Here is a 12,352-nt window from a genome sequence, read left to right on the forward strand (position 1 = left end):
CATAATTCACGTACCTTGTACTAAAAATGGTCTTAAAGTGTGCCTTCCAATTCAATTTATTAATAAGTACTCTACTGCAGTGCCTTCTAAGATACTTGACTCCTCTCTCAACAACAGTGGAAATATTTCATCTCTGTAAAAAGACATGGTCAGATTACAGACAACTACGCATTCATATTTTCATACCTCAGCCTCAAAATCAAGATCAATTCAAGTATGAACAATTTAGTTTTTGAGCTTAAAAATAACATTTTAGTAAGAAATTGCAAATATCTGACTGCAGAGGCTCGGCAGTTGTATCATCTTATATTGGTTTCCAACAATGGCCTGACTAGTAGAAGCATCTCCCAACATCTAGTCAGGAACTCCCTGAGCCAGAGGTAGTTCCTACGTGTGAGATAATCTGTAATGGATTTTCCCTCCATGAACTTGCCTGTTGACTCTTGAAGGTACATGAACTTTGTGGAAAAACCTCCTTCATCAGGCTATACTGACACCTGCACTTGTTATGGCAACTGATAAAAACAACTAAACGCTGAATGAAAACACAAGCCGTGGTGTATCCATCAGCAGCAGCCAGGGAAACCCAGCCACCCTCCATGGAGCCAGTACAATGCAGCCAGCTGTTTATGCAGCAGATGTGGCTGACATCAGTCCCGACCAGATCTGGTGTGCTCTAGGGAAAGTCATCGGCTGAACAAAAATCCTGCCGCTTTTGTGCGGCTTACACTATATGCAAGGTACAGAACAGCTTTATACTGAAATATTAAGAACTCTTAATATTACATAGCAATATCCGAAGAGATTTATTGTTGTCCAATTGCCAAAAAACGGCCACAAGAGTATACTCCTTGTGTATTTGAATCTCCACCCTCACTGAAGGAAAACACAGTCACTGCAATGCAGCACCCTCAAGTTTTTGGGGAGTCAAACAGAGCTGAAAAAGGACCAGGCCAAGTTCCGTATTCCGTGCAGAGCCTGTCTTGCTCTGTGCGCGGCACAAGGCGAGCCCTCAGGCCGCCCGCTGCAGCCGCGGCCCCTCAGGGCGGCCCGGGGCGGCCGCTCCGGGAGCACGTGACGCGGCCGGCTGCGGCCCGCCCCCCGCGGAACGGAGCAAAGGGTAAGCGGCGGGAGCGGCCGGGAGCCGGGCGGAGCCACGGGAGCCGGGCGGGCTCGGAGCGCCGGGGCGGGGAAGGGGCCGGGGAGCCCGCTGGTGGAGGAGGGAGCGGGGACGGGCGTGAGCGGAGGGGGCTCCATGTGCGGGGCCGCGGACAGGCAGGCGCCGCGCGGCGGGCCCGGCCGCCAGCTCGCTGCAGCACTCGGTGCCGCCTCTGCCCCGCCCCCGCCCCGCCCCGGCCGGCGCGTCCCCCGGGGCGGGGCCAGCGGGGCTGCCGGAAGCGCCTCATGGCCGGCGCCCGCTGCTGCTCGGGTGTGAGGTTCCTCCCCTCTTCGCCCTTCAGAGTACACAGCTGTTCCCCGTGGGAGGGGACCGGCCTAAAGAGAAGCGGCGGAGTCAATAGCGAGAAGTACTGCTGCGCTGCGCATCCTCCGCCTGTCAGAGGCGGTGCAGCAGGCGGCCGTGCCCTGCTGCCGGTGGAAGGCGGGTTACTTGGGCGAGGGAATGGGCTTGGAAGCGACTCCGGGGTTCTGCTCCCGTTCATTGGCATCATGTCTGTACCTTGGACTTGTGCTGTGTACTGCTCTTGGTCCCGGACTGAATGCAGTTCTTACTGAACGTATTTTTCTGCTTTATGAGACTTTTATCACCTCCTGTATTTGTCCTGTGAGGACTGCTGTTAATGGCTGTTCTCTGGTATCCTGATGGAGTGGCTTTCCTGTTATCCTACATCCTGGACGTCTGAGAGAAATTTTTGTTGGTTTTATGGGGGGTTTTATTGGTTTTGTTTTTGTTTGTAATAATAGACCTTTCATAAAGTGGCTGCTTTTCCGCACCTGGTGCGTGTCCCTCAGTCTGTTCATGGTTAAATGCTTCTCCGTATAAAGGCTGCAATGCTTGAAACTGAAGAGATTCAGCCAGTTCCCAGACACGTCTCTCTGGTGTTCCTACTTTTTAAAAGGCAGATTTTCTTGGAAGTTGGCAAAAAGCTTAGAAAAAGTGCAGCTGAATAAGTAGACTCTAACCTTGTAAAATCTTCTAATTAGCCAGTATTCCATTATAGAAGGTTCGTGGGGGTTTTTTTGTTTGTTTGTTTTGTTACCATTTTTTGTTTTGTGGCACTGGAATTCCTTGAGCACACCAAGATATCAAAAAAGACAAAGTTGCTTTACATCTCTCCAAATACCTTTCTTGTACCAGCACTTTTTTTTTTTTTTTTTTTTTTTTTTTTTTTTTTTTTTTTTTTCTTTTCTCCCTGTAAAAACAAATGCCACACATAGTTGTTCATTGTTCAGCTAGGAAGAAAATCAAAATTGTCAGCAAAATGTACTAGGAAAAGAGAACCTCTTGAGGATTTTCAGGTTAAATGAAATAATTTCTGTAGAAAACTTCAGAATTAGACTTGATTTTTCCAATATGTGGCTTTGCAACTGGATAAACATGCATCTTGTTAAAAAAAAATTAACATTTTTAACTACCGTATTTGGAAGATTTTCCAGGAGTCTTTTATTTAATTTACTTTTAAAAGTACAGGTTGTTTTATTTAATGTGTATGTTATTACCAAAATAAATTTTCTCCTGGAACTGATGGTACATAACTATACTTATGGTATAGTAGTGGATGATATCCAGATCCCTGAAAATAATATTTTAAGCATGCTAGCAATAATTTTAGGATTCAAATGGTTTCACAATCACAGTTGTAATTTTGTGGTGAGATCTTTATACGTTGCCTAGGGTGTCACAGATTTCATCTGTTTCTGGAAATCTGTATCCTTATACTTGTTAAATTGTTTTGCTTATTCTTGAGACCTGAGAAACTTAGATGGCAGCTGAAGTTATCACAAATCCCAGACTCAAAATCAGTATGGTGGGGGATGATGGCGTACACTAGGTCTGATCTTAACAAGTCCCACAGTGACCTCTAGAGTTCAAGGATAAAACATGAGTTGTTAAAATAGAGGAATTTATTTTTGAAGGCATAATTTTCTGTATTAGTTTATACATTTAATTTATTATCCCCCAGACAGTAGAAATTAAGTAGTTGGTTCATTAGGTTTTACTGCTGGATTTCATGGGCATGTTCTGTCGGAGAGTCAGCCCCAATTTCTCTCCTTTGAGCAAGGATGCACAAAGCTTCTTTTACAGTAGTTGTGGAAGAACTAGTAGTTTTTGTGAAGTATGCTGAAAATGGAAAATACCTTTCAAATAATGAAAGCAATTTTTGTTCTTTCTCTTGGCATAATTTTTTCATACCATAAAAAAATATTATTTTCAGTCATTATTTTGTCCTCATATACTCAGTGCATACTGGCATGCTTTGAAGATTCTAGCTGAGAATCTTGTTTCTTCTGCTAGTTTGTTTTTGTATTCATTTGACTTTCCATTAGGCTAGAAGAAACTTCCCTGTTCCATATGAAACTCAGTTCCTCTTAATCCAAAAGCAAAACCTTTTAGAAGAATTTGTTTCTGATGATCATGTTTGAAGCTGAGTGCTGTTATTCTTAGGCTGTTCATTGAATGTGATCTGAATACTTTAAGTTACATATTTTGGTGAAAACTGAATTTTTTTTTTTTTTTTTTTTTTGTAGTTGTTCTTGCTTAAGTTTGGTTCTGGATAACCACAACTAACATGACAGTTCAATTGTGCTTGAAAAAATCTAGAGAGTTGACTTGGTGAATGTACAAATTCATTGAAATTCAAAGGTTATGCTGTTGCTTACTGTAAATATAATTTACAAATTCAGTAAGTTTCAAAGCACCTCCTCATTTATGCAGTCTGCTTGAGAGCAAAACATAGCAGCAGCTGGTGGTTGTTTGCAAAGGACACTTAAAATAAATTTAGACAATTAACTTTGGTTGCAGACATTGAATCCTTAGGCTGGAAGCAACACAGAACTTTTAATTGTAAGAAGCTGAATGTGTGTTATGTAGCTCCCATAAATTAATTCCAAAACTTGATATAATTCAGTACTTTCATTTCTCTACAATATATATTAATGACCTTTAGTTTCTTTGAAGGTGCAGGATCACGAACAAACCCAAATATTGTAACTTTTATGTTAGAAGGGCTGGTACTCTGCCAGTCACCTGTGTGATAGTACTTGGAAGATATTTCATTACATGTAAAGTTTTAGTGCTGGGAAAAAATCTGATTTGTAACAATTAATAATTTTTAAAATTATAATTCCTTTTCTTGATGCTTGTGTGTATCAAGTGGAATCCTGAATAACTTGTCAGAACTGAGGGGTGGCTGATAACCTGCCATCCTGAGCTAGTTGTTAATTTGATTGCTGAGAGTAACTTTGGTCTACAGCTGTGTTTTCTTCCAGTTTTGCTTGTATTTGAAGAGGGAAATGTTTTGTTTGGAAATACAAGATTTTCCATTGTGTACTTGAATCACAAAATTAATTTGTAAGAATAAGAAATATGAATTTATTTCTAGTTGCAACCAACATGTCAACTAAGCCTTTTTACATGACATAGATCCCAGTGATGGGATATAGTAATATTATATTAAAAGAAGAATCAGTTCCACATTAAACTGATTTTTCTCCCCAGCAATAATTCTGTGACTGATTATGTTGATGATTATTGTGGTTTAAGCTTTTCTATTTGATTTGTGAGCTGAAAGCTCATTATGGCTGATCTGGTTTTGTCTGCTTCTGGGAACTTCTCTGTGTGTTACAGCACTGAGAAGATTAGAAAAATGGATTTTTATTGTAGTTTTTCTTTATTGTGGTATACTGGAAAAAATTCTACATATTTCTTAGGGCTGGGAGCGATTACATGGAAATTGTAATTGCTTAAATTCAAGCAAAGGCATAATAAAATGGTACAAAAGGAATTGAAACTAACAGAATCTGCTGCTTTTTATTTGGAACAAGCAAAACATCTGGGTGTCAGAACAAAGTGACTAATTTAGAGAAAAGAAAAGAGAACAGCAGAGAATACTGTGCAGTTGCTGCAACTGCAAATTAGGTTATGATTTGCTTCTTCAGTAACACAGCAGTCTTTTGCATGACCTGAGTTCTTTCCAAACTCACAGTAGAGGCCTGTTCTTTAATGTCTGTATGCTAGGGGATGGAGGGAGAGTAATATGATGGAGGAATAGGATGAGTAAAATCTGTGCAGAATATAAATAGATTAATTGAATAGTCATGTTACCACTATGGTGGAATAATACCAGGATAAAGTTGGCTTTATTGAAAGATAAATGAGAGCTCCTCTGGAACCAGATAGGATTTTAAAATGAAAACTTAAATGCACTGATCTATATTGATTATTTTAACTGAAAACTTATGGACTAATCTATTTTGGTTCTTCTTTGGCATTCATCACCATGATGTCCAAGCCTGTACTTGGATAAATATGTGTGAATTAAATCAGCCTACTAAAAACTCTGCATACTTATACCCTTACAGTAATTACTGTAATATAAAAATTATGGAAATGTACAACTAAAATGGGAAATGAGAGTCAGGCTGCATGGCAATATTTAGCTCTGGCCTTGTATCATGAAAGATTGTAGAACAAGAATGTGTTAAAAAGATCACACTAGTTCTTATACTCAGTGGTACCCTGTTAATCATGGTTGTTAAGTCAAGTATAACCTCATCTTCAAGTTAGACTGGTCTTATAAACAAAAGCTTTTGTCTTCAGTTTTACATTTCATAGGACACAATAAAATTTGGCTTATTCCTGTGTTATGGTGTTTTTTGTTATGAAAGTAGTCTTTGTTTTCAAAACATAGATCCTGAATTCTAGTGTGATGCCATTGATTTATAGAAAAATGCACAATTTGATTAACAGAGAAGTTGGTTGAGTCAATTGATTCTTCAGCTATATGTCACAGAGTTACTAATTCCTGAACAAGATCAAATAGGTCATTTCACACTAATGTAACAGTCTTGGTGGGCTAGTTGTTTTGCATATAGGTTGTAATTCCCTCCTTCCTGTTCCCTCACATGTCTTGTAGAAGCACATCAGGGGCCATTCTATTTCCTTTGCGGATGACTACTAATGCCTTGTTTTTACAGCTATTTTTCCTATCATACTTCTGTGGGTAATTTTTAAGTACCTAGGTTTGCAAATATATTGTAACCTGGGGCTTTCTGAATTACTTGATGATTTTCTGCAGGCTGTTTGATAAACAATGTCTTCTAATGTGCAGGCAAGTGTAAGAAAAAATAAAGATTTTATACATAGAGAGCTATCTAAATAGCATCTCTGCTCCATATGTTGTAGTACCCACGAGAGGCTCATTATAATCCCTGGACCTTTTGTGCACCAAATACTTCAGTCCGGATAATGCTGTGCTCCATCTGCCTTAATCTCTGAGCTGCACAATGTGAAATTCTTAATGCTTTGACCTGCTATATGCTAGAATTTTTGATCTTGAATTTTTCTTGTCCATGTTTCCATTTCAAACAAGTTTTCAAGGTTGTTGGTTTGAAGTTTGTCAGTTCTACTGAATTATTCTCTGGGGTTTTTTTTCCCTAAACCAAGTGTAACTTACGGGTGCTGAAAAGAGCATGCATCTCTAAAATATTTTATTCTGTTTTTTTTGTTGTTGTTGTTGTTGTTTTTTTTTTTTTTGTTGTTGTTTTTTTTGTTTTTTTGTTTTTTTTTGTTTTTTTTTTTTTTTTTTTTTTTTTTTTTTTTTTGGTGTTTGGCTTTGTTTCTTTTAAGTGTGTTGTTTTAAGTGTTGTGATTTGTTGATCTTATTCAAAGTGTCAAACTGAGGAGAGATCCAGAAATATGTGTTAGGGAATTTTTTTTTTTAGCAAGCAATACTTTGCTTGCCTCATTGACATGCATTTAAACCTGTCGTTGTAAACCAGGGGTGCTGCTGGTGCTTTTCCCCTCATGTTTTTTATTTTGTGCCGTGTAGTACTACATGTGTTCATACCCACAAAAGTTGGACTTTAATTCCCGGCATTGTCCACAGCTGCTTAATACTGCTGGTGTTGCCTTGTCCAAGTGGTGCACTGAGAATGAAGCATTTTTTCTTAGCAGTTTTAACCTGACTGCTAGATTCTCTGTCACTACTAATAAGCTTGTAGCTCTAGGAAGCATATGGTTGGTCTCCTGTGGATTGTCTGACCAATTACTTCTTTTCATGTTGTAGATTTTCTATAGACACTAGTGTGGGGTTTCTGCAAGAAGTTTATAACAAGGTCTGTCCATGGATTTAGTAGAAAGAATATTTGTTTCATTATTAATGAAAATGAGGTTTGACTCTGAGGAATTTTAAGAGAAGTAAAGTTGTTTGATTTCTGAATATTTTAAAACTATTCCTATATCAGCCATATTGTGATACATGTGTCAGACAGTGTTTTCCTGCTCAAGTTACTCTAGAGAACATGGTGAATATGTTTGTGGGTAAGGTCTCAAAATGCTGCTTTGTGGCTGACAATACTGTTAGAGTGCCAGAGGTCTGAGATGCGAGACCTCATAGCAGAGAAGTAGAGTTCCAGCCACAAAACTCAAGACACAAAGCTCAAGGTAAATAGGTTGAGAGAAGGGTATTAAGGTGTAGGCAATGATGAAGTCAGAAGGTAGAAAAACCCCAGATTTTTAGTGATTTTTTTATTTTTATGTGGCATATTTTCCAAAGGGAAAGCTCTGCTGATTGAGGCAATGGTCTCTTTTGGTTGATTGATTCTTGTCTTGGTTTAGATAAACAGGTGTCTGCCAGGGAAGACTGAATTTTCCTTGGGATGTAAGCCCCCTCTCCTCCACTTTTCCAAATTATTATAAATTTGCAGTTAAAAGGCTGTCAGGCAAAAATTTGGGGAATAGATATAGCAGTTCTTTACTAGGGATATTAAAAATAAAAATGTAGTACAGAAGAATCAGCAAGCAAACTAACAAATATGAAATCCTAGAAAACTCCAAAAGAGTCAGAAATCCAACCTGACACTCTGTTGGTCGGGGTGTTGGAAACAGTCCAAAAAGATAGCCCTCCTGAAGTGGCAGATGTGGTCCTGTTGGAAGCAGAGATGGTCCTGTGGAGAAAGGGTCCAGAGATGGGTCCAGTCTTCCTTTGGGAGTCCTGTGGGAACACTGGATGACTCATGACACTTGTGGCTCCATTTTATCTAGGTGGAAATGGTTTGGCTCCTCCTCCCTGGGCAGAGCATTTTACAATAGTATGATGTAATGTGTCATGTCATTGGTGAGCTTTAGTGGTCCATTAACAGAAGATATCCCCATGGGGCAGTGGAAGAATGAACAGAAATAAGCAACACTGCCCCATCTGATAAGCAACGCTGCTCTACCCGGTTTTTAACAGCTGGCTTCTTATCAGAGAAGGCAGTTACTCCCTCCTTAGTAGATAAAGAAAAAATCTCCTCAACTGGGTTTTGGCCACCTCTTTGAGTTAAGTACTCTTAAGTATCCAACACTTGGTCTCCTTGGTAACTTATGAGAAAAAAATTCTTTAGAGTGAGAAAGGGACAAACCTTACCCCCAACAATTCTAATAACAAGCTCTTAAATGATAAGCTGAGAGTAAATCCTTATAAGCTTTTGTCTTGAAATGGTGAGGTTTTGGTTCTGTTTCACAAATATTTCAAATTATTTATAAAAGTGGTTGATGCAAATTGAAAATGTTCTCATGAAATGTTCAGAAAGAAAATGACTGAATTATAAGCAGTGTGAAAATGTAAACTTATGAGCAAGTTACAGATGATGAAATATTTCGACTTAAAAAATAATTAAAAATCTTTTGAAGGTGAATGTGAAAAGTAATAGTCTTTGAAGACAGATCTTATTGCTGCAAAGCTATTAATATCTATAAAGAATTCTTGTGAAGAATATGCAGATGGCTTACTTTGTAGAACTGAGTTTTCTAAGTTTTATGGGTTTTGGAATTAAAAAGCTCTTTCTGTGACAGAAATACTACCTTCAGTACTATTTTATCAGAGCGACATCAGTTTATATTCTGCATACAAATACTTCATCACTTCCATGTTTCTGAAAATGCAACAAAGAAAAAATTATATTGTGAAATTTTAAGTGCTTTGTAAGAGGATTGAACAAAACTGCATATATTTAAGCTTTTCATTACTTTAATTGAAAAATAACTCTATGTTCTTGAATATAGACACAAGCTGATCTAGCAGGGATTCATTAGGTGGAAGCAGCAGTTTAAAAAGGTGTTGCCAATAGGTGAAGGGCAGCATTTCTTTTACTGAAACTGCTGTTATATGAATTAGGCTTGAGTCTATGCAGCACTACCTGGATATCCAGCTTCCTTTTTAGAAGTACAGCTAATACAAATAGCTGGTGTTTCAGTGCACTTTGTACATATTTTCCAAGCATGTTCAGTGGTTCAGAGGTAAAAAAAATAGATGGGAGCTTGTATAATACATAGAGTTGGAATGGAATCATCGCATGTGTCATTACATTAGTCTTAGTCTGCCAACATACTTTTAACTTTGTGATGGAGTGGTCAACAAGTAGTCATTGTGTTATGGTGTGTCCCTATGATCTGTATGTGACAATTTGAATCGATTTGGTGTTTGCAGTTACCACCAGTGTGGAAATGATGCATTTATGCATTTTTGTTTGTGACAGTATTTAATGAATGTTGTGGTTTGAAAACAAACCAAGTGAGAGGCTCCAAGTCAGAAATACAATTTAATGAGAAGAAAAGGAAAAAAAAATGAAATAAATGCAATAATACAAAAAAACAACAAACCACCGACAGAGGCAGAATACAATCTGATAAGGGTGGTGGAAGCAGTCCAGGCGAGGTGTTCTTCCTGTAGCAGTGATCCCGTAGGAAAGTCTGGTAGCTCTGATCCCCTGGGAATCCAATGGGTGAGGGCTGCTTGTACTGTCCCAAATCCCAGCTTATATCCAGGTGAGAATGCTTGGCTCCTCCCCCTGGGCGGAGCATCTCACAATGGGATGATGAGTCATACAGGAGGTCCTTGGTGGCCCATTAAAGAGAGATAACGCCCGGAGGGAGCTACAAGGCATTATGAGTCATGAGGCATTGATGGGCCATTAACTGAAGATGGTGATAGAATACATCCTAAACTACAACCCAGGACAATGAAGAAAAAGTGATGTGTTGCAAATAGTTTTCTTTTGCTTAACACAGTCCATCTTTGGAGGTGAAAAATTAGTAAATACCAGTGTATGGAGAGAAAATTATTTGCAATGCTTCTTTTTTCCAAAATGTATTATTTTGTCTGGTTGAATCACTTTGCTTCTTGCTTACCAGCCATATTGAGTCATTTTTATCAAGTACTTCTCCTAGCACAGGATCACATGAAATGTTCAAATTAGCAAACGGGTAAATGTGAAATATCAACCTCTGTTCTGTAGAAAAGACATTTAAAATCTGAGGAAGATTTCTCATTTGTTGGTTTGGGTTTTTTTCCATTCTCATGTGCACACCTTTTTTTTTTTTTTTTTTCTTTTTCACTCTAGATATTGTGAGACTCTAACAGATAATAATTTTATTCTTAATTATTCTGTGTTGAATTGCGGCTACATGTTGATGTTACTTCAAATTTGTTTTGTAAAAACTTTTCTCTTTCCTTCATATTTTTCAGATTATGGCACAGGCTCAGGGTTTGGGGAAGAGATACATAAAAGCCTTTCTTAAAGGTTTCTTTGTTGCTGTTCCTGTAACTGTGACTTTCTTGGACAGAGTTGCCTGTGTCGCAAGGGTGGAAGGAGCATCAATGCAGGTACTGTTGGAAAAATCTTTTGTCTATCAGGAAATTGAAAGGTGGCTCTCCACTAATAATAGCAAGGTGAAAATAAGCCTTTTTCTCAATTGTTATTAAATGATGTTCTATGGAATAGTTTAATTTCTACTTTGTTAAATACTTTGTGATGTGAAAGAAAAGATTTTGAAAACAAAACTTTCCAAAATTCTGGGTCAGTTAAAGGAAAATATATGGAGAAATAGTGATAGATTGTTCTGGTATCTTCCTAACCATTTAGAAATATTTGGAGCAATACCCTTTGTCTCTTGGGGTCGAATTGATGACTTACAAAGAAGCTTTATTAATTTTCAGTAGCTACATTATAGTAACTGTATGGTAAAACTGTTTCTTGCTATACTTGTTCTTACTAATGAGCACATATGGCACCATTGCAGGGAAGAATACTGAAAGTGGCATGAATCTACTATTATTGCTTATGTTTATCAGGAAATAGGTATCAATTCACTGTTTTTACTTTCATTATACTGAATGTTTATACAGCATAAGCAAGTAAATATAAATAGGATGTGTGACATATAGATGTTAAATAAATACTCATTAACACAATTTTGTTTATTTGGTCTTGAAAAAGCTATATTTTAATGTAGATAAAAAATTTCCATATTGTTACTTTTCATTTTAAATCCTATGCACTACACATTGGTACGCATCCCCACTGATAACTATGATGTATTTTGTTCCAATGTTGCAACATTCCAATTAGCAGGGAGCAAAGATTTGATTTTTGCATGTCAAGCTCTCTTTTCTGATTATCTTAATAAGCTCAGAACCTTGAAGAGGTGTCACAGCAATCAAGATCAACTGCTGGAGTTTGAATTATGCAGAATTTACACATGGGCTAGAAAAATTAGGCTTGATTCTGCACTTGGCTGATTTATGTTTAATGTTCTAAAGAGCATGTGGTGGGGAGGAGGGGATGGCAAGGTGGTGGTGTATCTTTTTGTGGCAGTCTGTAATCCGATGCTTCAACTCTGTCAAGAAACCTCAGCAGGCAGCTCTCACATCAAGAACAGGAATGAAATAAAATCATCTTACTCCACTAATTCTATAATCCAAGGCCAAAAGCTGGGTGTAATGTAAGTTATCTTTGCCCTTTTCGTGGATGTTATTCTGAATATCATTGATGACCAGTGAAGTAGAGGAGAATCTCAGGGCTTGCAGTTGCAGAGCCAGAAATTTGCACTAAAAAGGAGAGGAAGGGAAAACTGTGAAAAACCAATTTTAATATCTTTTTCCTATTTTCAGACAGGAGAAATTCAAATATATAGCACAGCATCTAGAGAAGTACAAAATCAGCCAGATGAGTACAACTCCCTTGTCTTCCATCTTCCCATTTTTGCCTCTGTTGCAGGTTTGGAGCCACATAGAGCATTCAAGATGCAGATTTGTGTTGGATTTTCTGGTTTTGGCTTTCTTCCTTTGCTAGTTTCTGGTTTTTGGGGTTTTTTCTTTGCTACTAGTGAGTGTGACCTGAGCATTTAAAT

General features: G+C 38.1%; 1 protein-coding gene across 1 annotated transcript in view; it reads left to right on the forward strand.

Annotated features, from left to right (window-relative positions):
- Positions 1 to 1,079: 1,079 nt before the first annotated feature.
- The window catches only part of IMMP2L (inner mitochondrial membrane peptidase subunit 2), a 405,886-nt gene continuing 394,613 nt past the window's right edge, over positions 1,080 to 12,352 (forward strand). Inside the window, exons 1-2 of the mRNA XM_066319018.1 lie at positions 1,080 to 1,120; positions 10,689 to 10,826. Coding sequence (XP_066175115.1) covers positions 10,692 to 10,826 — 135 coding nt within the window. The 5' untranslated portion in view covers positions 1,080 to 1,120; positions 10,689 to 10,691. The remainder of the gene's footprint in view (positions 1,121 to 10,688; positions 10,827 to 12,352) is intronic.

This window comes from Sylvia atricapilla, chromosome 5 (genome assembly GCF_009819655.1).
Source record: "Sylvia atricapilla isolate bSylAtr1 chromosome 5, bSylAtr1.pri, whole genome shotgun sequence".
In the NCBI taxonomy this organism is placed as follows: domain Eukaryota; kingdom Metazoa; phylum Chordata; class Aves; order Passeriformes; family Sylviidae; genus Sylvia; species Sylvia atricapilla.